At 48.2% G+C, this 27093-nt stretch overlaps 1 protein-coding gene across 23 annotated transcripts in view; it reads right to left on the reverse strand.

Annotated features, from left to right (window-relative positions):
* Plekha7 (pleckstrin homology domain containing A7) overlaps positions 1–27093 on the reverse strand; it is a 183300-nt gene that overhangs the window by 107588 nt on the left and 48619 nt on the right. The window contains exon 1 of one of the 23 annotated variants that reach the window (XM_039101147.2): positions 4095–4453. The exons of 20 other annotated variants lie outside the window; for them this stretch is intronic. In XM_039101147.2, the coding sequence (XP_038957075.1) occupies positions 4095–4174 (80 nt within the window). In that variant the 5' untranslated portion in view covers positions 4175–4453. Of the gene's footprint in view, positions 1–4094; positions 4454–27093 lie in introns of those variants that run through there. 2 more of the 23 variants (XM_039101157.2, XM_063279520.1) reach the window with 2 other exon arrangements.

Below are 27093 nucleotides of genomic sequence, written 5' to 3' on the forward strand. Positions count from 1 at the left end.
GCGCTTACCGCAGCTCACCCACACACTGCCTCTGAAATCTCAGCCAGGGCCCTGTCCAACCCGTACTTCCACTTTTTTCTCTAAACAGACAGGACAATTCTAACCACATCCAAAGCAGTAATAAATGACAAGTGGGGAGTTTAAAGTTTTAGCTGTTTTGTTCTTCAATTCCATGTGAAAAATACCCCTAATGTATAAAACTGTTAAAGATAAAAGTATGAGCCCTGCATGACACCCTGAGACACAAATAGGAGGGGGAGCCTAAGTTCTGGTCCTGGACCAACTAGAAATGGTTCTGTAGGCTCGGTCAGCTCTGAAACTCAGTTGAGACCCTATTGAGAGTTCAGACTTTCCCACCCTTCCAGTTACTGAGTGACCCAAACAAGCAAAATAAGCCAAGCTGAGTGTCTTTAAAAAGACATAATTGTTAGCAGAGTATGGTGGCCCATGCCTTTAATCCCAGCACTTTAGAGGCAGGGGCAGATGGATCTCTTGTGAGCTTGAGACCAGCCTGGCCTACAGAGCAAGTTCCAGACAGCCAGAGCCACATAGGGAAACTCTGTCCTGAAAACCAAGAACAAAAAGACACGAATGTCACCCCACATAGTTCAGTTGCCCCTCTGTGTCTCAGGGTTGCTTCCAGGAGCTCCTAAAGCATCCACCTACGTGACATGGCACAGTATCAGACCCTCCTCGTTCCTCCTATATGCTTTAATCTACCTATAGACTGCTTTAAATAGCTCTACAGTAGAACAATATGTAAACTATTGCTATACTGAACTTTTCAGGGGATAACAAGTATGGGGGGTGGTCTGCTGACATTTTTTTTCTCTAACATTTGGGGAACTTCAGACCTCAGTGCACACAGGGTCATGGGAAGCAAAGGCAATGAGATAGAAGAGGTCACGTAAGGAAGAGTCAGAGAGCTGGGGCCACTCTTTGCAAGGGCTGAGCCCCATGGAGGATCTGAACAAGGGACCAGTAAGAACAGTCTACAGCTTATACTTTATTTCACCTACAGCAGCAGAACGGGCCAATGAAGAAGGGTACACAAACATATTTGAGGAAAGTTGAACTTAGAGGCTCTCAAATGATGGTCTTCTTGAGGCAAACAAAATCAAAATAATTCCTAACAGCTCAATCTCATCCATAAAATGTGAATGGTAGCATCTGCCTCTAAAATTGTCACGAACTCATGACACACACACAAGAGGGGTGTCCAACAGCCTCTGGCACACAGCCCGTCCTACCAGAATGCCATTCCCACACAGAAGCCTATGCTCCTGAGTCAGGTGCTGGCTGCCCAGTCTTAGGACACGTTTCAGTGGCCCTGGCATCTGAGGCTCCAAAGACCTCTTTCAGTACTGGAGTCTGGAAGCCAAGTGTGATGTTCAAGCGTGATTAAACTCCTCCGGGAGAGCTGCCACACCGGATCCCCAGGAGCCCAGATGTGGTTTCTAACATTCTTATTTCCTAGTGAGAAAGCAGCTCCCCCAGCCGATGTCTCAATGATCTTCTATCTGCCAATTAGTCAGCACTGTGCTAAATCCTTTCCAAACACCTCCTATAATCCTCCCAGGTATGGGGTTAGGGTGGTTTCCTTATTCCCACTCCACAAGTGAAGAAACTGACTCTGCCTCAACCACACAAAGCAGAGATTGAGTTCAAACCCAAGTCCACAGAGAAAACCACACACACACACACACACACACACACACACACACACACACACACACACTCTGCATGCCCACAGCACACTGGCCTTACAAGAGTGGTCACTTTTGACCCTCACAAGAGACAGTACAACCCCCAGAAGGATCTTTGTGTTTTTTGCAAACAAGGCTGCTAGGTCTTCTCTATCTCCTCCCTATCTCCTGAATCAGATAAACCTTCAGAGTATTCCCCTCTTGCCCTAAGAAGAGAGTCCCTGGAGTCAGTGTCTAGCAGAGGCCTCTGAGTAGACAAAAATATGCCATGACTGCTTGAACACTGGATGGGACACAAGACATGACACAATTTCTAACAGTCACACCCCATCCTCTGACCTCACGACCCATCCCAGAATTCCAAAAGCTCCATGAAAACTGCTTTACTTTCCCCGGAAATCCTCCAATCACTGGTCCCTTCCTATTAAACTCACAGTGCTTAAGAGACTCTGTTAGTCACTGGCTCTTTATGGAATCCCCTTGGAGGGTTTCACCAGGCAGGGATGGGGCCATTGTCAGTGAATTCTGGGAGATGACAGAAAGCCAAAAGATGAGCAGGTTTGGGCCAACTTCCTACAACAGAGGAGACCTGGCTCACAATCAGAGCTGCCTCCAAGCCCTCCACACAGCACAGCACGGAGAGCTTGGACCACCAACACTGGAGAGGACAACGGGGCTGGGTGCTGGGAGTGGCACCCAGAGTGTACAGCCCAGCAGGCCCTGCTGAAGAAGCCCATGGTACTGTATCTCCAATTATCCAGTAAACACAGCCATTGGAGTAAGGAGGAAGAGGAACCTAAGGAGTCAAGTTCCTGCAGAAGTTTTCAGAAAGCTGGGGTGGAAAGGACGCCAGGTCTGTTTCAGGGCCTCTGTCACCTGAATGACAGCCACGGGCAGTGTTACAATCAGCTTCCTTACCTCCACTCCCACCCCTTCAGTAAGACCACTTCTCATCTCACTCACTGCACCAATCAGAGGGCCCTTCAATTACCAGACTGGGCACTCTGTCCTAGGCTGGGCAAACAGCTTGCCTGGTCCCAAGACTCAGCCCTGCTAGGAAGGGTGAAGGTGTCAACTCTCCTCAGCCTTGCTTCCATTATCCCCAAAGCCTGCTCTCATCCATGCTCTCCATAGCCTGGACTCTTCGCCTTCCGTTCTGTTCCGTTCTGTTCCTTGGGGCCCAGATATAAATACTCCAGCTCTACAGCACACCTAGCGCCTGGTCATAGACTCTACCTCTCCTGTCAAGACTAGAAGGGAAACTGAAACTGCCTAGGGGTTGGGCTTCACTCCACTCTGCCCCCATAGTTCCACACCTATGCCTGTCTTCCACTCCGCAGGAGACCCGAGTTTGGTACCACCTGTCAGGGTCGTGCCTGAGTTCCTACCAACCCAGGTTCTCAAAGCAACATCAGAGGTACTTGTAGAATGTGAGGCATTGCAGGTAGCATTTGCAGCCCAAACTCCAGGTGCACACTGACAGAACTCAGTCTGGTGTTAGAGTGCAGTTGGTTTCCAAAGGCAAAGAAAGAAAACACTGTTAAAAAGATAAAAATGAAGGGACATTGTCTTGCTGTCTTCCCCAGAGAATCTGGCTGTCTCATGGGGGGGGGGGGCAGGGGGGTGTCCTCCTGAGTCTGGGTTCCATGGGAGAATACCCACATACTCCCTGGAAATACACTGCAATATGATGGACTGAAACGGAAGGGAGGGAGGGAGAAAGAGAGAGAGAGAGAGAAGAGGACCTTGTAGCCACCAATCTCATTTCGAGTCTCTGTCACCAGCCGATACATATTAATAATTAACCTGCCTACCAAGAGCGCTGTTGCCAAGAAAGACTAGTGACAGCACTGGAGCCCCAGCCCTAGACCACCAGGCTTCAGGGTTTTGGCGCAAAGGGAGCCTGGAACAAAGCCCTTCCTTCAGGACACCTGAGATGTCATTCAAGAGGGGCTGACCCCTGACCTTTCCATAGCCAGCTTCTGGCTTTCTGCTCTCTGAAAGTGTGCAAGGAAGGGCTCCAGGAAGGGGGTGGGGGTGGGATTGGCGGACCCGGTGCAGAACCACTGGTCACCTCCCACCCGCTTCGGAACCAGCCTCCGACCCGCAGCTCCCATGCCTCTGGGGCCTCTCAGTTCCCACGCACCACTGGCGATTTTGGAAAACCGTGCTGTCTGCAGAGAGAGAATCCTGTTACCATGAACACAGGCAGGACTTGGAGACGCGATTCTTAACCCTGCTGGGCAGCTACCGGCGCGCCCTTCCCAAGGGGAGATTAATCAGGGGCCGGATGAATTCTCTCCCAACCCGCCGCACCCAGACACAAAGCACCAGACCGCAGCCCACGCTCCCAGCGTCCTGCCCGAGAAAGTTCGTGCGTGCACACACCTGCAGGCTGCCAGCGGCTCTCCCCAGAACCCCAGGGCGGCGGGGCGCGCATCCCGGGGCAGGCAGCGCCAAGGTTCCATACGCTCGCTCCGACCCCAGTGGGCCACCGGTCAACAGCTTTGGGACACAGAACGTGCCCGGGCCTCCACGCGCCCGCGGCGCATCTTGCGCCCTTCTCGTCCTCGCCGGGGCCTTCGCAAAGAGCCCACACCCACTTGACATCAGCGCCGACCCAAGCGCGCCGCGCAGCGCCAGACGCCGGCCCCTAACAGTCCAGAGGGCGCCCTAGGTGCTGCCGCGCGGCCAGGACGGCGCGTCCCAGACTGGCACATTCCTTTCCTCGCAGAGGATGCTGCGAACTGGAGGAGGCAGAGATGGAGGAGGGGAAGGAGGCAAGCGCGCGGGGAGGGCAGGACCTGCAGCCTCACCACTGCGGCGCTCTGGCGCCCAGCCAGCCACCAATAAATAGCCCTGCCAAGCCCTTTGCAGCGAGCACCCATCAACAGTGAGAACCAGGTTGTAGGTGACGAGCTGTGATATCCCTATACCGCCAAAAACCTTCTTGAGAGCCCTGACCTTGAATTCTCTTCCACACAATGTTTCTGGAATCTCTGCTTTAACAACCCCTAGGGAACTGCCCAGCTGATCTGGTAAGCCAGGAAAGAATGCTTGGTTAGATATGGCTGCTGACCCCATACACTAGGAGTCCACTGACAGGCCCCAGGAAAGCAGACCATACCCCTCTCAGCTTTGGCAGCCCCAACTGTGTTTTTTCTTTTCTCTCTCGGTGTCCTTGGTAAAAAGGGACTTTGCTTCTGTTCCTGCAAGCAGTTGGAAACAGAACCGCCCAGCAACCCACACACACTTCTAATTCATTCATTAGCATCTAAATATTCAAATAAAAATAAGGCTCAGAATGTGCCTGCGGCTACACTCAGAGGATAAAGTTCCTGCACTCACAGCCCTGATAGTCTAGTCAGGATGAGAGCTTAAACACATAACAAACTCATTACAGTGGTCGCAGAAGTACAGAGGCACAGAAGCAGCTATGCAAGGGACCCCAAACTGACTCAGTAATCAAGAACGTCTTCCCTGAGGACGCCACGCAGCTGCAGAGGCTTGCTGAGAATGTACCCTAGTAATTAGAGTACTTACGGAACCACCAACAGGTGGAGATGAGTGGGCAGAAGTGGGCCTCCTGCCTAAGAATCAGATTTTGTCCAGGAGGGGTGTGGGCAGCCCAGTCTACCCGTGTGTCCTGGGGCCCTCAAATCCTCTCTCATGTCCTAACTCATGGCTGTCTAACCTCCATGAGCAAATGAAGTTGGGACCTTCACTGATGGCTCCGGTGTCACCATCATTGTTCTGCATGGCCCTTCAGAATGCCTCTGCTCTCTGGTCTCTGTGTGTTCTTTATATCTACAGTGCAGGGATGGGTGAGGACAATATCTCTCCAAAGACTTGTTTAACCCATAGCTCCTTTGGAAAAATATACAAACGTCATTCTCATTCTGTAGCCTGTCTGATATAAGACAGCAAACATCTATCTTCCAAATCACAAATCATACTGAAGGGCCGGCTCAGTGGGAAAGTTCCAATCCCCAGCACCTATGTGATGCTGAGTGGGTGTTGTGGTCGGCCTATAATCCTAGGGCCAGAGAGGTGCTAGAGGCGAGGTGGCTAGCTAGAGTAGCCTCCCAGTTCAGTGAGAGATGCTGCCTCCATATATAAGGTGGAGAGAGAATTGGCCAGGCCGTAAAGAACAGGAATGTTGTGGAAAATTCTTTTGAATAATTTCCAGTTTAACCAGGGATACAGACCCACTGTAGGAAGTGTAGAATGTTCCTGGGGATAATTTGGCAGTATGAGATAAAAGCCTTAAAAACACTCAGCTCTTGTGAGCCATCAGTTCCACAGTTAAGTATTTATGCACAAAATACACTCTGGGCAGACACAAAGACCCACCCAGGACTCACTGGTGTCACCACTTGCATAACGGTACATAATTATAATGACCTAAACACACAAGAGACTAGTTAAGACACTATGGAACATCCTTAGAGTAAAATATGTCCAAGTTTTAAGCTGATAGACTGGGGGCCCGGTGTGGTAGAACACATCTTTAATCCCGGCACTCAGAAGGCAGAGGTAGGCAGAGCTCCCTCTGTGAGTTCAAGGCCAGTCTGGTCTATATAGTGAGACCTTGTCTTTAAAAGAAAGATACACATATAATACTTACTCTAGAATAAGCAGAGGGTTCTAAGACAAGAGATCCCGCCTGTGCGCATGTGTGGAAGGGGTGGGTGGGATGCACTTTCCATGGTCCTGCCTGGTGTTCCTTTGTTTTCAGAACTGACCTTCCCCATGCCCTACAGGAAACGTGTTCTGCTATGGCACAAGGAAATCCATTATCCCGCACTAGAGGTATGAAACCCTAATATTAAAATGGAATGGAGCAAACCTTGCAGGCACACAGGAAGGCGCCTCAGTTCTTCACCCACATACACTCCACACTTGTCTTAAAGGGGGAATCGTTTTGCCCCAAGCCTTCGTGTAGAGATTTGTCAGTTATTCTAGCTCACAGGGATTCAGACTTCGTTACACACGAGTTACTGTCCAGGGTGGTATGGGGTATTTCTGACTGTATTACTTTTTTTTAGCCTTTTACCCTAACTCTGGAAGCTGGTCGGTGTCCAGTTCAGTACGGCAGACAATGCACTACCTGCCAATGTGGAACAGTGTCAGGACGGTGTTGGGTTTTTATCTCCTCCCTTGAAATTTTCCAGCTAACTTGTCTGACAATAAATACATATTACTTGGATGGTCAGATCATAGATTACTGCTAAAAATAACTGAGTTTAGGAAACCATTCAAAATCCAGATGTGGGTGGTGTGTGCCTGTAATCACAATGCTTGGGGGGCTGAGGCAGAAGGATCACTATGAGTTCAAGATCTGCCTGGGCTGCAGAGTGAGACCCAGTAAGTGCTCTCCACCACTGAGCCATCTCTCCAGCCCCCCGCACTGGCTTTTAAAAGACCACTCTGCCCATGGCCTTCACGGTCTTCCTTTCGGTGAGTGCTGACACAGACCCAGCTGGTGCCCCTAAACCCAAGGACAGCCACTCCATTGTCGCTAGGATACCACACAGGAAAAAAATGGCAAGAAAATTATTTTTATCTTTATCTCCTGGGCTGTGCTTATAACAACGCCCAGAAACTTAGTAAAGGCTCCAAAGTGAAGCAGCCATGACCAGGGGTTCTGTTTCCTGCTTGCAAATGTTACTATTATATGATAATTATCATATTATTCAAATACTAGGTTTGATATTCCCGGTTCTTAGTGAGCTCAGGGAATTATATAGCCTATGCTTTGATTCAAAGGAGAAAAAAGAAAAACTCACTTTTTTTAAGGCCTCTGTGGGCCACCAAGCATGCAGATAAAGACTAATTAATTAGCAAGTCACACATTAAACTGGTTCAGGTGATGAGTAGGCTGCTCTGTGCCTCATCTTCCTCTTATTAGAAAGCCTGCAATGGTCAGGGCCCTTTCCAGGGAGAGACGGAAAAGCACTTGGGCAGAGTGGCTAGCACCAGCACGGGGCTCGGCTACTTAGTGCAAGTGGACACAGCCACTTCCCCGTGAAGTAGGGAGCTGCTAGCTGTGGGTTTTCAGCCAAAGGTGTCCAGAAGTGCGTGTGTGCCAACATGTGCATGAAGAAGCTAGAGGACAACCTGCAGGGCAGGTTCTCTCCTGCCGCCGTGTGGGTCCTAGGGATGGAACTCTGGTTGTCAGAGGTGGCAGAGGTAGCTGCCTGGTAAGCCATCTCACAGGCCCTACCTCCGGTTCTGAGCTCTCCAAGCACCCAGAAGGTTTCCAGTGGGGTAAGCAGAGGGGGAGGAGCAGTGTGGTATAACTTAGCACATCAAGGACAGAAGGCAGGCGGACCTGGCTCCATGCTGCAGGTCCATTTTCCCAGATTGTAATAGGTTAGAAACCAGGAGGCAGGATCTACAGATGGCCACTTTAATTCAATCGTCCTTTCCTACCCCAAGTCATGTGACACTCACATCCTGTGCACAAAACAAAATGCATGGCTTCCAAGCCAGGCAGAGATGCCATTAGGATACACTTCAAATCCACCTGGAGCCTAATCAAGCTAATTTTACTGTTATTGTGCCTATTAAAACACGAAGCCTTTGTTTAGAGAGGGAACAGACAAGAGGAAAGCACAGATATTAAGGCTCCGGGTTCTGATTAGTTCAAAACTATTTCTGGGAAGGAAGTTAACAAAAACAAACCTCAACATCAGGCTGGGCTGGCTGAAGCCTGTGGTCTGGCACTCAGGGAGGAGAGGCAAGGTGACCAGGAGCTGCTCCAGGACAGCCTGGGCTGCAATACAAAGAGACCCTGTATCAAAACACAAGCCAACACTTAATTTTGAATGTAGCTTCACCAGAAAGCTGACTCCAAGACAGGGGAAGGATACACTGGACACAGTGACCAAGGAAGCCGATATGCATGAAGTGTGGGTCCTGAGGGAAAAGGGCTTCCTGCCCCATGGTCAGAGACCAAAAGCCTCACAAGTAAAGACAAAAATTAACAAAGGGGCTGGAGAGATGTTGCAGTGCTGAAGGGCACTTAACTGCTCTGGTTGGTGATTCAAGTTTGGTTCCCAATACCCATGTTCTGGGGATCTGACACCGTCTTCTAGACTCCATAGGCACCGCACTCACATGACATACACACACTGGAGACAAACATACACATAAATATTTCAAACTGAAGATAAAAAGACACAAAACATCTAGCTAGCTACAGCACACACACACTGCCACTGAGTATCATCTTCTACTTTGACTGGAATAAATTTGGGTTAAAAATGTAGGTCCAGGGGGCTGGGGATTTAGCTCAGTGGTAGAGCGGTTACCTAGGAAGCGCAAAGCCCTGGGTTCGGTCCCCAGCTCCGAAAAAAAGAACCAAAAAAAAAAAAAAAAAATGTAGTTCCAGGGCTGGAGAGATGGCTCAGTGGTTAAGAGCACTGACTGCTCTTCCAGAGGTCATGAGTTCAATTCCCAGCAACCACATGGTGGCTCACAACCATCTGTAAAGAGATCCAATGCCCTCTTCTGGTGTATCTGAAGACAGCTACAGTGTACTTATATATAATAAATGAATAAATCTTTAAAAAAAAATGTAGGTCCAGGGACTCACCACCCCCAGATAATCTAAAATGAAAGGTCTAAGTAAGTTCAGAGACCAACACTTGTTCTATTTATTCATTGTTAAGTTGCCTGTTTGTACATGTATGTGATGGTGCAGGGCTCAAATCCAGAACCTTGTGTAGGCTGCAGTCTACCACTTAGAGCAGCCCCCAGCCGGAGTAGGCTAGCTCTCCAGTGATTTGGCCACTTGCAGTTTAGAGCCTAACTATGACACTTTCTAAGCTTAAAAGAACGTTAGTGTAACACACAGACCACCCTTAGCAGTGATCACCCAAGTAGTCTTGGATCGACTCATAATCAAAGCTAAACAGAATCTAGTGGGTACCTCTTATGAGCTCTCACCCCATACAAGACTACAGAATAATGAGTGCCCAAAACACACAGGAATGGAAGACTACTGGCTTTCAAATGGAGCTAGTGTGCTCCTGACACTGGCAGTCTCGGCCAGCACCCATAGCCAGGAAAGAACTCTCTCATCTGACTGCAGTTGGTATGTAAAAAGCCCACAGACTTGGACCTCAGTAAAGTGTAGGCGCATTCTCCTCACAGCTGGGTGACCTGGTATCAGTTGTTTGTCCTTCTCAGAGTCTCATTTCTTCAACTCTAAAACAGGACTTAAACACATAGCCCTACTATGGGGTTATAAGGCTTGGATAACAGAACCGGGTGAGTATATGCAACACAGAAAACAAAGCGACGGTATCACTAGGACTGTTAGCTCAGTAAAGAGTGCTTGTTTTTGCAAAAGACCTGAGTTCAATTCCCAGTACCCACATGCAGGCTCACGACCTCCTCAGGCACCAAGAAATGTATGTGGTGCTACAGACATATACAAAGGCAAAACACTCATACATATAAAATAAAATATAGAGGGGAAAAAAGAAGTGGTGTTGTCGTTATTTGATCATTAGTGTCAATTAGGGCTTCTCATAGAGAGGTACAGCGAGCCCAGGGGATAACAGACAGAATAGAGAAGAACAGAGAAGCGCAGGTAAAGGCTATGAAGCTGTGAAGTGGGGTCAGGGAGACAGCAGCAAAGGCCTAAGCTGTGGCACTCCAGCAGAGCTCTAAAAAAGATCTGTCCAGGCATGAAAACAAGTGGGAAGAAACCAAGGGTCTCCCTGGAAAGGAAATACCATGTGTGGGGGAACCCGGTGGCCTGTGGAAAGGGCCCAAAATGGCCTGGAAATCAGTGGTAGCAAGTAAAAATCCAGTATTTATTCAGTGCTCTGCTCTGTGTTGTTCTCTCTCTCTCTCTCTCTCTCTCTCTCTCTCTCTCTCTCTCTCTCTCGTGTGTGTGTGTGTGTGTGTGTGTGTGTGTGTGTGTGTGTGTGTGTGTCTTTAATCCCCCTAGAAGCTTTTTGGTATGAGCCCACTGCTGCCCTGATTTTACAGACAGCGAAACCAAGGCAGAGTGAATAAGGCAATGAACCCATCCCTGCGAGGGCAGCACCAATGACAGCGCAGAAATAGGGGAAAGCGAGCGGAGGTGAAGAGGCCCCCGGAGCAGTGCAGGGGAACAGGGTGGGAGCTGGCCCAACAGCTGATGTAGAACCAAGGCTCATGGATGGCATTCACAGAGACAAAGCAAAGGAAAACCAAGGCTATTCCAGGCTTCTGACTGAGAAACCAAGGCCAGCTTTATGTCCTGAGAAGATGGAGGTGGGGGAGCTCAAATCCATGAGTTGGATGGGTCTAGCAGATGGGGTAGTAGAAGTCATAAGGCAGTGAACGGGCGACAGCAGGAAGTGGGTAACTGTGGGAAGATGAGGAGACGGCTCTCTTGGCTAAGGACTTCTGGAACACTGTCACAAGCTTGCACTCAGTCTGAGGCTCACAGTACCTGCCTGGCCTTTTGTTTTTTAAGATTTATTTGTTTGTTTGTTTGTTTTATTATATATACAGTGTTCTGCCTGCAGGCCAGAAGAGGGCACCAGATTACATTGTAGATGGTTATGAGACACCATGTCGTTGCTAGGAGTTGAACTCAGGACCTCTTAAAGAGCAGTCAGTGCTCTTAACCTCTGAGCCATCTCTCCAGGCCCAGCCTATCCTCTATGATCCATCAACATCTCAGTTCCATGTTCTGAGCAGCTTCCCAGGAGCCCAGGCTCCAACATGCTTCCTGACAGTCTCCAGAAGGCGACACAACTCACTCTGGCCCGGAGCACAAGGTTATCTCACCCAGCATCCCTTCCACGTCAACACTCCCTTTTTGGTCCCCTTATCACTGCAGCCCACCAGAGTGTGAGGCTCTGGAGCCACTTGAAAGGCCTACAAGTTAAGACAATAAAAGGTTTCCTAAAATAAGATCCCCACAGTGGTCCCTTCCAAATGCCCAGCTGCCACAGTGTCACAGCATGTGGCCCGGTAAAACAATTATATCTTGACACCTCCTGGGCTTTCTGGGAGAAGAGAGACTATGTGCTGGAGGTTGGAAAGAGGTTGTGAGGAGCACAATTTCCAAGATCTAGCAGGACCGTAAGACACATCAGGCAGCCATGTTTTCACACAGCCTTCCAGAACTGTGTGTGCTCCAGCCTCTTGTCCCCTGGGGCTTCCTCTCCTAACTGGATGCACATTCTTGTGTGTGTGTGTGTGTGTGTGTGTGTGTGTGTGTGTGTGTGTGTCACGGGGGAGGAACGGGGGGGTTTAAGTCATTTTTGTCCCTTCCCAGAAGCTGCTTAGAATCCACTGTGAAATGGGATAAAGAAATAAATGAACAAAAGAGCTCAAATGGCACAGCCCCGGATGTCAGGCTGTCAGAACCACCTCATCAACGCACAGAGTAATTAAAGATTAAAGGGAAATATCCTAAGTATCAAGTAAAATACTCTAATCTTTGATCTCTTTATGTTTGAGAAGAAAACACAGGTCTTGGTCCAGGGTGTGGAGCCAGGCACCTTTAACTCCAGCACTTGGGAAACAGAGGCAGTCAGATCTGTGAGAGGAGCTAGCCTGGTCTACACAGTGAGACCAGGTCTCAAAATAAAAAAGCAAATCAGTTTATATTTAGCGCCCGTGTTCTTATTTCTTCCGTCTCCTTAATTAACTCAACGGTAATCTAGAGGGAAGAGGTAAACACCCAGACACTACATGTGCATGGTGACTTTGTGGTTGTTGCCATTCACACAAGGTCACGGGTTCCACGCGGGCTACCTCATCTTCCAATGAGACCGTCGAAGCCTCGCCGGGGGGCCGGCACAGACTCAATGTGAATCTATCATGGATGAATCTGGGCTCTGTCTGTCCTCTTCTGAGCGCAGACACAAGCTGGCAAACGTGCAGCCAACAGCAGTGTGGAAGCACAACTTCACAGACATAAAAATGATGACATTTTCTCAATACTGTCTCGAGCCAAAAACCCTTCCTGAGCCTAGCAGGCCAAAGATAGAACCGAACGCCTCATCTTGTTTACAAACACCACCAGGGCCCTTCCTCGGGGACCGTCCTCTCTAAGAAATCTGAAGGCAGCAATTACTCCAACCCCATGGGCAGGCCACACGTGTTTGTGATCACGTTCATTCTCCAGGGAGCAAAGCACAGAGATGATTTTTGCCTGTCATCTGTGAATCCTTGAGCACACAGCGATGACAGATGCTTATGTTTGTCCCGAGTACTGCCAACCTTGTAGAAGCATCTATTGACACTTGATGCAATTGTAAAATATATTTTATACATTTTATTGCCTTGTGTAGTTGAAGATTGACAATCCGTGAAGTACACACAAGAGGGCAGCACCGAGCCACAGGCCCGCTCATTTGCCAATCCTGCTGAAGTTTAATTAAATAATGAACCCCATTCTCAAAATTAGGTCTCTATTAAAATAATGACAACAGAGACAAAGTAATTAAAAACACATGCCTGACAAATCCGAACCCACAAGCCTATCCAGTGCACTTCTTGGCTCCTTGTCACTTCCCACAATTACTGGATAAATCCAATTATTCCTTCAGATGCCCAAACTCTGCCTCTCCTCTCTCTCCCTTTTCCCCAGTGGCTTCTATGAAAGTAATATCCATCTTTAATGTGCCTGCACTTCAGGAGATGCTGTGACTAGTACAATAAACACATCTACCATGTGCAGAGTGCAGGGAGAACATGTTCTGAGGACTCTGCGAGCCCCAGGTGTGGGTTTTCTTCTCCCTACACTGGAGAGGCTGGAACTCAGCAGCTGTCAGAAGCAGCCATGAATTTACAGAGAGCCAGGGGATACGCAGTGGCTCTGGCTCAGGCTCAGAAGCAGCAGGCAGAGAGAATCCAGCTATGTCCAGACAAACTTCAGAGCAACTCCAATCAGTGATGTACCCTTCAGCAAGCTAGTTCCCTCCTCTGTGCCTCAGTTTCCCTACCTGTGGCACAGCATGCCCACCCCAGTACACCATCTGCAAGCACACCACTACTCCCTGAAGTCATCCTTGCTATGAAGGACACTGGGGAGAGCGGGTGGGGGTAAAATGAGCTGAGGGACAGATAAAGTCCTCTGGCAAGTAGGAGTGTGCACCCTTGAAAGGCTCTTGACTTTCTGAGAAGACAGGACAAGAATCAGTCCCCGAGGACTTACAGTTACATGGGATCAGGTCACATAAAGCAAAGAAAGTCTACAAAGGGAGGTCTTCATTCCTAGGAGGACAGAGGTAACTTGACTGTGGTAAGCGGTAAAGACCAGCTACACTACACTGGCACCCAGATCTGCTGTGGCCCAGATAAGGCTGGCGAAGTGAAATGGAAACTGAGAGAATACAGACAGGCCCCAGTGTGCCCAGTCAAACACAGGCTGGGCAGGGAGAACTGAGGGCAGGACCACCAGGAAAATCATCTGGGTGGGACTGTCTCCTTCATAAACCTCCGGAGCTTTCCTCTGCAGGGCTGAGCAGCCTGTGTTACAAGAGGAGGCTCTTCATCCTGTGTCTTTGCCTTCAGCAAAGTGTCTGGCACACAGGAGGCACACAGAGGTGTGACCAGGCCGGTGAGGGTTGGGGCACTGCTTTGGACAGAAGAATCTCCTCTCTCCTGCCCTCTGCTGGCTGTCAGAGGCATTGTATCTGAAGCCACTCTGAAAAGCAAATAAACTGCCTGACATAATTACTGTTTAAAATTAAAATCGTTACCATTCTTAAAATAGCTTGGGCCAGGGATTGAGCTCAGTAGTAGACTCCTTACTTGGACACACAAGGCCCTAAGTTTGATCCCTAGCACCAAAGAAGGAAAAGGAAGGAAGGGAGGGAGAGATGGGGAAAGGGGAAGGGGAGAGGGGGAAAGAGAGGGGGAAAGAGAGAGAGCATGCGCAAATAAAAGAATCCAGTACTCTTTACTTCCTACAGTTGAGCAACTTGACTGAAGCAGAATTAAAAGCCCTCTGCAGTTTCCCAAAGCTCTAGACCCTTTCTGGCTCCGTCATGTTCCCGCCTTGGTGACACTGGACTAAACCTTTGACCTGTAAGCCAGCCCCAGTTAAATGTTGTCCTTCATAAGAGTTGCCTTGGTCATGGTGTCTGTTCACCACAGTAAAACCCTAACTAAAGCACCATGTAAGGACATACAAATAGCTAATGGCAGGGCCTATTCTTCAGCCTAGCTCCTACCGTCAACAGTTTCTACATTTCCGGCACCCCTTTTATTTATCTTATTCTTCCCAACCTGCCTCAAGCACGTAACAGGTGGCCACTTTGAAGAATGCTTGGAGTGCTGGGCACCTGAACGGTGGCATCCACCGCACGGCTGGCCCTTAAGCACTGAATGGACTCTTCTCGTCCTGCAGGGAGGGGGCAGGGGTCAGTTGGCATTCCCATAGCAATCCCAAATCAGGGAGAAAGAGAGAGCAGCAGAATACCAGAGAGACAGCCAAAGATACTGAGGAAGGGGAATGAAGGGGATGAACAACTGTATGGGACACAGGACACTGGAGCACTGGGGATTGTAATCAGAAATTCATAGCAGTTTTACCGACAGTTTTTAAAACGTGTCTGGGGCCTAAAGAGAGGTCTCTTTAAACAAGAACAATGACTAGAAGCCCTGGGGTTCGTGGCACCCATAGGGTGGCTTCCAACTGGCTGGAATTACAGTCCCAAGATCTCACACCCTCTTCTAATTTCCAAGAGCAACCGGGCTTGCTGTACACCCATAGACATGCAGGCAAAACGCCCACAAACGTAAAGTAAGAGGGAATTCTAAAGAGGCCCCACAGTGCTGTGGTAAAGCTTCCGTCCACGCAAAGCAATTTCTCCACTTAGGCAATTTTCTTCCTCTCCCTCCCAGAGACATTGAACACTCTTAAAGTTCTTTAAAATAGGAGAAACTACTAAATACCCTTAAGTCAAGCTTCATAAAATTCCCATTTCAAAGAAAGTGCCACTGATAATGGCACTGTTGATGCTCAAGGTCAAGGTAAATGACAGAATAGCTGCCCCTGGACGTCTGCCCCCCAACGCAGCCCTAGAGATCAAGAGCCTGGGTACCCAAACACCACTCAGCAGCACCAGGGGGACAGCAAACGCTGCCAGTTGCCAATTGTGGTGGTGCACATCTTTCATCCCAGCATTCCAGGGACAGAGGCAGGGGGATTTCTGTGAACTCAAGTTTTGTCTAGACTACATAGTAAGTTCCAGGACAGACAGGGCTACACAGAGAGATTCTGTCTTGAAAGAGTTAGCTTTATTAGTGTACATATATGTCTGAATATGTACTGGCATGTGAGGGCATGTACCCACAGATGTTGGATCCACGATGTTGGATCCCCTGGAGCTGGAATTACAGACAGTAATTCCGGCCTCCCATGCTGGGTGCTGGGACTCCCCACTAGGAGCGTCTGTAAGAATAGCAAGTGCTCTTAAGAGCTGAGCCATCTCTCTCCAGCCCTGCTGTCGACTTTTTAATCTGGTTCCTCAAATTGATTTAAGAAACTAACTTGGCTGTGTGACAAAACAGAATGTCACAGATCTGTAAGGAGCCACATTTTCAATAGGAAAACATAATTAATTTTAATGTATTTAACTTGATCCAACGTATTAAAAGCATTATCATTTTCTACTCAGAAAATGATCAGAGCAGCACTCAGACGCTTTATTTATTTTAGTTAGTTAGTTAGTGACTTACTTACCTGTTTGCTTGCTTTAGGTGTTGAGTCTGGAGTCTAGGGCCCTCGTTCACAGTCATAAGACATCTCAATCCAGACCAGTAGCCCCTAGTGCTCACGGCCACTCTGAGGCTAGGGGCACTTTTTGGACAGCATAATCTAAAAACTTCAAGTCTAACTGTTAAATGCACTTAGTTCCTTCTCCGCATGACACTGGAAAATGTAGTTCACAGTAAGAAGCTGCTTTTGTTATTAAGATTTATTACTTATTTATGTGTATGTGTGTGATTCTGTCTCTCTCTGTGTGTGCACCTGTGCGGAGATAACCCACAGGCCAGAAGAAGGCATGGAGTCCCTTAAGGCTGGAGTTACGGGTGGCTACGAGCCACCCAATACCCAATGAGGGTGCTGGGAACCAAATCCTCATCCTGTACAGGAGCAGTAAGTGCTCTTAATATGGACCCATTTCTCCAGGGCCCTCCCTCTCTTTTTTATTATTTATTTATTTTCTTTTTTCTTTTCTTTTCTTTTCTTTTTTTTTTCTTTTTTTTTTTTTTTTTTTTTTTTTTTTTTTTTTGAGACAGGGTTTCTCCTACGGTGTCCTAGCTGTCCTCGAACTCACTTATGGACCAGGCTGCCCTAGAACTCACAGAGATCTGCCTGCCTCTGTCTACTGAATGCTGGGGTTAAAGGCCTGTGTCACTACAGCCCAGCCCCTCCTTTCTGTAAAAGTAGAGTCTCTTGCAGCCCAGGCTAGTCTGAACTTCTGATTCTCCTTCCTCCATCTCTTAGTACTAGGATGATAGATGCAGGGATGTTCTCGTGCATGCTAAGCAACTGAGCCCCATCCCCAAACCCACCAATCAGAGGCTTTTGAACATCAAGCATCTGCTGCTGAGCCAATGCTCTGGCTCTCGCTCCTTATTTTACAACATTAAATGCTGTCAAATCAACTGCAGGCTTCAAAGATAAAAGCCATGGTGTGGTGGTTCTGATTACGTTCACGTTCAGAGGCTGCATGGGGAAGCCTCTTACGCCCTAATTCTCATCAGATACCCACAGCCAGTAACCCTCAGTAACAGCAAGGACCAATGACCAGGAGATCACCCAAGACCAGGAGCAGAGAAGAAGCCCAGTAGCCTCAGAGTTCAGAGATCCCAAACAGCCACAAAAACATAATCACCTGAAGACATGTAAAATATGCACTGATAAGCTGGGGGAGGTGTCACAAGACTGTCATCCAAGAACGTGGGAGGTGCAGGATGGGGAGGATCTGAAGGTTCAAGGTCACCCTTCCCTGCATTGCAAGTTCCAGGCCAACCTGGCTACAGAAGACCCTGTCTCTGACACACACACACTCCAGCCTAACAAGATACAATAAAGATGTTTCCCAGCTAATTCTAATACAGTCTGTTTGAAAAGAGACTGCACTAAACCATTTTGCAAATGTTAAAATACCTCTTTATTTTGTTGTGTGTGTGTGTGGGGGGGTGTTGCCTGCATGCACCTGTGCACCACATTTGTGCCTGGTACTTTGAGGGGCCAGAAGAAGGTGCTGGATTGCCTGGAGCTGGAGTTACACAGGTGCAAGCCACTACGTGGGTGCTGAGACTTGAACACAGATCCTCTGAAAGATCAGCCAATGCTCTTGACAGGTAAACCAAATCCTTCAGCCCAAAAATACCTTTTTTCCTTTCCTTTCCTTTCTTTCTTTTTTTTTTCTTTTTCTTACTTCCCAGCACTTGGTAAGTTGATGCAGAAAAGTCATGAGTTTTGGACTAGCCTGGAAGGGGTGTGTGTGTGTGTGTGTGTGTGTGTGTGTGTGTGTGTGTGTGTGTGTTGAGACTATGTCTCAAAAACTAACAACAACAACGAAAAAGGTGAAATAACTCAGATTTAGAAGGACAGACTTCGTGTTTTCTCTAATTTGTGGACTCTAGATTTATATATACAAAAGTAATTTATATATATATGATATTAGTACAAGCAAAACAGTCTAGAATAGCAGTTCTCAATCTGTAAATCACAACCCCTTTGGTAAATCTCTATCTTAAAAAAGTATTTACATTACCATTCATTTTTTTAAAAGATTTATTTATTTTATGTATATGAGTACACCGTAACTGTCTTCAGACACACCAGAAGAGGGCATCAGATCCCATTACAGATGGTTGTGAGCCACCATGTGGTTACTGGGAATTGAACTCAGGACCTCTGGAAGAGCAGTCAGTGCTCTCAACCTCTGAGACATCTCTCCAGCCCCCTACATTACCATTCATAACAGTAGCAAAAATATAGTTATGTAGTAGCAACAAAAATAGTTTTATAGTTGGGGGTCACCACAACATAAGGACTGTATTAAAGGGTCACAGTGTTAGGAAGGTTGAAAGCCACTACTCTAGAAGCAGGGGGACAGCGGTGTGAGGTGTGGGACGGGCAGAGTACCTGATGTATTTGTATGAAAATGCCTTTATGAAACTTACCACTATGTACAAAGAATATGTGCCAATAAAAGATAATAAAAAAACACTTAAAAGGCAATGTGCCTTATCTCCCAGGAGTCCTCCTACCCGGGACTAAACTGAACTAACACTTTGTTCATGCATGATACAGCAAACAAGACTGTAAAACTCTGAACCCACGCTGAGCAAACATGTGGAGACATTTTACTGCGCAGTCGTCTCCTCCAAGGATCCTGGAGAAGAGCTGTCCTTTGATGATAACCACCACAATCAGCAGTCAGGATTCACTGAGCACCGACTCTCTCCCACAGATATTCTCAGACAGTACATTTCACTGTCATCCTCTGAGGCTGGAGTTCTGGGTGTCACATACATGCCTTTAATCCCAGCACTGAGGAGGCAGAGGCAAGCCAATCTCTGCAAATTCAAGGTCAGTCTGGTTTATATCATGAGTTTCTGCCCAACCTGGGCTACATAGTGAGACCCTGCCCCCACCCCAAAAATGAGAACTCTAGGGATCAAAAAACAGTTAATGTTTTTCTGTTTAAGCCATGAAGCTTAACATAAATAAGTCTATAATAAAAGTCATCATTACTCCCCTAATACTGAGAATCGCTAGGTTTCTTTCTGGCCTCCGTAGCAGATCCTCCTGCCTTTACATAGACACCTCTTCTCTGGTGCACAGCACACATAACTGACTATTGTCCACCCTCCCCAACAGTCTGGAGAGTATCTTAGGAATGGCAACTCTTTCCATCACATTTCCTCCCACACCCGAGAACTTGGCCTCTGAGAGGGGAGGGAAGAGGAGAGAGACAGATGGCAGGTGCGTGGACGTTAGGGAATTCCCCAGGTGACTCTGATATTGCCTTGGTTACCACGGGACTATAGAGGGGCTAGACAGTCAGACATTATCAGCTTTATAAATCAAAGATCCATTTCTGAGAAGGGAACAGGAACTCTCTGGACATGAGTGGTGGCAAGGAGACGGAGGGGGAGGGGTGCAGTTTGAGTCCAACTCAACAGGAGGTTGGACTTCGGCTCCAAAGGCACCTGGGCAGGATCAGGAGTTCTGCGAAAATTGGTCCCGTGTCAATCTGGCCTCGTGGGATGCTACTGCTTTTCCCATGTGTTCAGACACCTAGTGATGCTGGTTTTGTTTTGGGGGACCACAGCTTGAGCACGGCAGAGACAGACAAGAACCATGATACAAACCTTCTGCTGTTTGTCCTCTTAGTGAAGATGTCACTCCCTTTTCAACATGTCCTCCTGAGGGCAGCAGGATCCTGCAGTGGCGGCTACAGCTCTTTCCCACAATGGCAGCTGGCTTCCCTGGCCCAGTACTGCTAGAGGTTAAAAGATGGGCCACACCAGCCTGGGGATCTGCACTGACAGCAGCCACGCATGTTGTACCAGCCTGAAGCTGAGCCTCTGCACTTCCTTCCTGTTCCTTGTTCCAGACAATCCAGTCATGCATACCCAGTCCGTGGGGAATGGATTCCTCTCCTGCCAAAGAGCCCCAATCTCGGTTCCTCTTTCCTGAGCTTGTGGCACATAGCAGGACAATACAGGGCTTCAAGTGCAGGGTAAAAGAACTACTGCCCTGGACTTGGGCCACATCTAGGTTCTGGGGACCCCAGGGTGTGAATCGTTTGTGTCACCTGTTCTGATGTGTTGAAGGACTTAACTCTGGGGCCTCAGCAGAGGCTCCCACAATCTGGATGCTTAGGGATGCCATGAACCTGCCCAAAAGCTCTCTCACTGCTACTTAGAAATGGTAGGCCAGGGAGTGTGAAGACTCCAGGCTTTGTAGTGAGTTTCTGTAGAGGACAGCATTAGAGAGCTCACTGCTGACAGGTTCCGACTTGCCGTGTCTTAATGAGGTGGAAGATGTAACTTCTGTTAGATGTGCGCTGCTGCAGAACACGCACTGCCACTGACACGGGCACATGAATGTCCTCAGCTATCATTCTGCTCCCTAAGAGTTAAAGTCCTGCCCCAACTGACAGGACTGCACATCCCTGACCTCTGGGTGGAAAGTAAGAGCACTAGCTCATCTTAGCCAAGATGGAGCTACCCCAGTATCCCTGGGAGCATGGAAGAACTGGTCAGGACCTTGGGAATGGAGCATTTTGAAGCGTCTCTGGTAAACGCTGACAAAGCTGTTGTATTTTCAACAAGCGGTTGATTAAAAAAAAAACTCATCAAAAAAAAAAAAAAGAGGGCTAGTAAAATAGCTCTGCAGGTAAAGGCACTTGTCACCAAGCTTGACAACCTGAGTTTGATCCCCAGGACCCACACAGTTGAAGGAGAGAACTGACTCCTGAAATTTGTCCTCTGACCTCCACACAGGTACCATGAGGGCATATGTATCCCTCCACATACACACTCCATCTCCCCAGACAGTTGTGTGTGTACTCACACATGCACACTAGATGGATGGATGGATGGATGGATGGATGGATGGGAGGATGGATGGATGGATGGGAGGATGGATGGATGGGAGGATGGATGGATGGATGGATGGATGGATGGATGGATGGGAGGATGGATGGATGGATGGATGGATGGATGGATGGATGGATGGGAGGATGGGTGGATGGATGGATGGATGGGAGGATGGGAGGATGGATGGATGGATGGATGGGAGGATGGATGGATGGATGGATGGGAGGATGGATGGATGGATGGATGGATGGATGGATGGATGGGAGGATGGATGGATGGATGGATGGATGGATGGGAGGATGGATGGATGGATGGATGGATGGATGGATGGATGGGAGGATGGATGGATGGATGGATGGATGGATGGGAGGATGGATGGATGGATGGGAGGATGGATGGATGGATGGATGGATGGATGGATGGATGGATGGATGGGAGGATGGATGGATGGGAGGATGGATGGATGGATGGATGGATGGATGGATGGATGGGAGGATGGATGGATGGATGGATGGATGGATGGATGGGAGGATGGGTGGATGGATGGATGGATGGGAGGATGGGAGGATGGATGGATGGATGGATGGATGGGAGGATGGATGGATGGATGGATGGGAGGATGGATGGATGGATGGATGGATGGATGGATGGATGGGAGGATGGATGGATGGATGGATGGATGGGAGGATGGATGGATGGATGGATGGATGGATGGATGGGAGGATGGATGGATGGATGGATGGATGGATGGGAGGATGGATGGATGGATGGATGGGAGGATGGATGGATGGATGGATGGATGGATGGATGGGAGGATGGATGGATGGATGGATGGATGGATGGGAGGATGGATGGATGGATGGGAGAATGGATGGATGGATGGATGGATGGATGGATGGGAGGATGGATGGATGGATGGATGGGAGGATGGATGGATGATGGATGGATGGATGGATGGATGGGAGGATGGATGGATGGATGGATGGATGGATGGATGGATGGATATTTGAAGATGGCACCTTGGAAGCTAAGATGATGCTCCATTAGTAAAACAGTTGCCTTGTAAGAATGAGGGCCTAGGTGGATCTATAATCATCAATAAGGTTGAAATTCAATAAACAAGATAGAAGGGGCTGGAGAGTTGGCTTTGCAGTTAAGAGCACCTGTTGCTCTTGAAGAGGACCCAGAGTCGACCCCCAGCATCCACATGGAGGCCAATTCCACATCCAGAGGCTACAGCACCCTCTTCTGTCCTCTGAAGGCATCAGGTTTCCTCGTGTCATTCAGACACACACGCAGGCAAACCACCCATACACATAAAATAATAAAATAAATAAATCTTTAAAGGGAGGCGGGGCTGGAGAGTTAAGAGCACCTGCTGTTCCTCCAGAGGAGCAGAGTTCAGTTCCCAGCACCCACATGGCGGCTCACACCTGTCTCTAACTCCAGCGCCAGAGGATCTGACACCCTCACACAGACATGCAGTCAAAACATAAATGGATATAAAATAAAAATAACAAGATTGAATGTAAAGTGGAGAAGAAAACACCCAATGTCAAATTCTGGTTCCATATACACATGTGCACTGGCATGCACACCTCCACGAGCACATATATAAAGAAAGGAAGCCGGGGCGAACAAGGGAATAGCTGCTGGTGTAGAACAGTTCAATCCCTGAGCATGCTCCCTAGGCCCTTCACACTCGGGTGCTCAGATGCTGCTAGACTTGCCATCGAAGTCCCTCAGGCACTTCAGGTACACGCCTATCCTCACCCCACACACCGCCTTAGATCCACATGTGGACTCCTCGGCCTCCCACCTCTAAGCCAAGGCACCTCTGACAAGGTCCTCTCCAAATCTCTTCACCCTCTGCTCTGCCATCCTCGCTGAACCCCCTGGTCCAAACCAAATACCTCTTCCCCGGGGATGGACAGGTGCCTCCCTGATTAAGAACATTTTCTGCTCTTCCAGAAGATTTGGTTCCCAGCTGCCACAGTTCACAACCATCCATAGTTCCAGCTCCAGGGGATCCAGTGCCTCTTCTGACTCCATGGACAAGGGCCATGCAGGTGGTGCTCATACATACATGCAGGTGCTGCCCATACATACGTGCAAGTGGTGCCCATACATATATGCAGGCAAAAACGCTCATACAGAGAAACAAATCTAAAAATAATGATAAAAGTCTCTTCCTGCTGGCCCTGTGTTCACTCCTTCCCAGCTACTTACCCCCTGCCTCTTCACTCTCACAGCACTCGGTGAATCCTTCTTGGCACTCGGCACACATGGAGAAATCACCCCTTCCATGCCTGCCTCCCACACACAACTGTCAGCTCCCAATGAGCTGGAGACTGTTCTGCCTCTACGCCAGTATCCCCTCACAGTTTTAAATAACATGCCCTGAGTGCTTGCTATCTGCCAGGCGCAGTGCTGGGAATTCTGTACCGCTGCTTCTTTAACCCTTCCCGCCTCACAGAGGTTATGATGGCTTTGAAGAGCACAGTCTCTGGGCAAGGTCATATGCCCAAGGTCACTCAGCTAGAGTGGGGTCAGAGGAAAGAAACCCAGGCAGGTTCACTGATCACAGGTCAACCTCCCTGCCAGCACGGGAGGGAGAGAGAGGTAAGGTGCCCAGGTAACCTTGTTGAATGAACTGGAACACTCTCCACCAGACACGCCCTCCATGAAAGCATGACAACGCTGACAAACTTACACCAAGCCAGCTGGGCTGATTAAGTGCTAACATGTGGCTAACTAGTACTGCATTTAGTGCTCAACACAACTCTTTGCTAACAGGATTAAACTGACCTGATTGTCTGTAAAGGAACATATTACTGCAGCTTGTGCTTCTATTTTCCTGTTCAAGCATACAGAGATCCCCAGTCCTTTGTAGGAAAATGCAAAGCAAACTAGAGTCTGTGTCCTGCCTCTTCCAGCTCCAGCAAGCTGAGTTAAGGCCTCATACACAGAGGCATCTGCATGGAGTCAGGGAGTTAGGCTAGGAGTTCTGGGCTGTGCCAGCTAAAAAGCATACTTAAACACAGACAGTGCACCACAGGCTAAGAAAGGCTTATAGAATGCCTGGCCTTACATAGTTTATTAAACAATAACAAGCAGTTATTAAATAAAATACAATTATAACTGTACCTGACACTGCTGGAAGAATAAAGAATTAATAGCACGAAGGCTGGGGGCAGAGCTCAAGTGTCTACCTAGCACAGCAAAGGAAGGAAGCCCTATGTTCCAGCCCCAGCACAACATAAACCATGAACAGGCACAGTGAGGCACACCTCTGACCCCAGTTCTCAGCAGGTGGAAGGAGCAGAAGTTCTAGGTCATCTCTGGCTACTCCAAGCATTTGAGCCTAGCCTAGCTTATAGCAGCCCTGTCTCAAAAGAAAACAAAAAGAATTAATGAAATTCTGAGAATATTTGAAAAGTCACAGGAACAGAAATGACCCACAACACTCTTCGGAAAGGAATTAAAGAACATAACATATAAAACAAAGCCAGCAAGCAAACAAACAATGATGTATGTATTAACCACTGCCCCTGCTTTGTCTTCATAGAACCTTCTCTACATGTCTATGTCCCTGACGTCATGGATAGATGTTTAAAAATTACTCAAGCATTTATTTCTCAACTGCTGCATGCAGGACACTATGTTGGGAACTCCAAAAGGATTCCTACAGAAAGGACAATCTAAACCGTAGGGACCCATGAGCCGTCGGCTACCTCAGGCTACAGTTTGCTCTGCTTTCTATTTGTGCTTCAAGTTGTGAGCTCTCGGCTTTCTGCTCCTGTGGCCATGCCTGTAGCTTGTTGCCATGGTTTCCAGCCATGATGGACTCTAATTCGTCTAAAATCATTAAGTCCAGATAAGGTTGTAGTGCTTTACTAAAGCCACAGAAACGGAACTGATACAGACCCAGGACCTGGATACATGGAGAGTTCAAGAACTGCACAGCCATTCAAAGAGCACTGAGCAGGATTCTTAGAAAATGATTTCATTGGCAGAAATATGGTTGCTGTTTGCCATAGAGATGTACTGCGCGCACACACACACACACACACACACACACACACACACACACACACCCTGGATGCTTACCCTATGCCAGGCACTGTGGTAGGCTTGGAGGGAAGAAATATCAATGACAGTCCAACATGCAGTTCTGCAGAGGGCTGTAATCCCCCTGGGCAAGTTAGCAACTACTGATACTACGGATCCCCAGAGGAAACTTGTTCAAGTTACACAACAAACATCAGACCCCTAACTCATCATTCTCCCATCAGTCACATCAATGGCTCCCTCTACTGATCCTCTACAATGCCACAGTGAGGTTCTGAGATGGCTCTCTTAATTACACATAAGCCAGGTCTGTGTCGTGGGAAAGGAGAGAGGCTCTCATTCTTGGCTTTTGTGGGAGATCTCCTCCTGGCTATGGCCCTCATCCCCAATCTGTCTGCACAGGACATCACGCACAGCCTGCCTCTAGCCTTGAGGCAGAGATCACGCAGGCAAGAGATAGGAAGCAACTCCGATCACCGACTCTAGAACATACAGAGAGAGTGTCATCTGTCTAGGCAAAAGTTATGCTGCACTTAAAGACCACAAAGACCCAATAGACAGTCCACACACTCCCAAAAGACCGGAAGTGGGAGGCAAGCGCTACCTTTGTGCAAAGCAGGCATTATCACCTTCCTGCTTCCAGGCAGCATTAGTCATACTTGCTAAGGGAACACTTTGACGAAAGAGATAAGAGTTTCCATATTACAGTAAGGAGCCAAAGGTTAGAGCTGGAGTGGGGGAGAGGTGTACAGGGGGAGCAGAGCAGGGAGGGACAAGGGGGGACACCAAGAATGAGAGACATAGAAAAAGAGAGAGGAAAAGTGAGTTTGCTCACACATAGGCACACAAGAGCCTGCAATCACTGTTTTCAAACCAAACTGCATAGGGGATACATGAGCTGAGACACAAGAATGTATTTCAGCACAAATGTGTTAAGCACAATATACCTTACAGGGGCGCGCACGAGCACACACACACACACACACACACACACACCCCTAAAAACAAAGTTGAAAAAAAAATCCGTTATAAAAGCATTGGCTACTCTTGTAGAAGAGCCAGTTTTTATTCCCAGCATCCACACGGTGGCTGACAACTGCCTGCAGCTCCAGTTATAGGATTTCAATACCCTCTTCCGGCCTCCAAGGGCACCAAGCCTTCAGTGGTCAAGGACACACACTCAAGCAAAACATACATAAACATAAAATAGATGTTTTTCTAACTTTTTAATTAAGAAATAAAATGAAACTATATTACATGAATTTCAAAAAATTGGCAGGGGGTGGAGGTGGGGTGGGGACCACAGGGTCTCTCCTCAGACTGGTCTTGAACTCACAAAGATCCGCCTGTCTGTACTAGGATTAAAGGTGTGTGCCACCATCATGCCTAATGACTTTGAAGATATTTTAATTATGTGGATGTTGGGGACGGGGGTGCTCACATCAGTGCAGTACCCACAAAGGCCAGAGAAGGTGTGAGATGGCCCTGGGCTAGACCTACAGGTAGTGGTGAACTGACTCCCTGAGTGGCACTGCTGATTACTTCCCACTCTCTCTCCACACAGTGGGAGCTGATGGAATTATTAATAAACATGACTAGCGGAAGAGAATCCGAATCCCATCGTGTTTGGGCCAGATTATCTCAGGAATTCGCAGAAAACATGTTTGTAAATGTTTAATGAAATCTCCCGGCCAAGCAATGTGCCTGCACGTCTGAGCCG

The sequence above is a fragment of the Rattus norvegicus genome, chromosome 1 (genome assembly GCF_036323735.1).
Source record: "Rattus norvegicus strain BN/NHsdMcwi chromosome 1, GRCr8, whole genome shotgun sequence".
Lineage (NCBI taxonomy): Eukaryota > Metazoa > Chordata > Mammalia > Rodentia > Muridae > Rattus > Rattus norvegicus.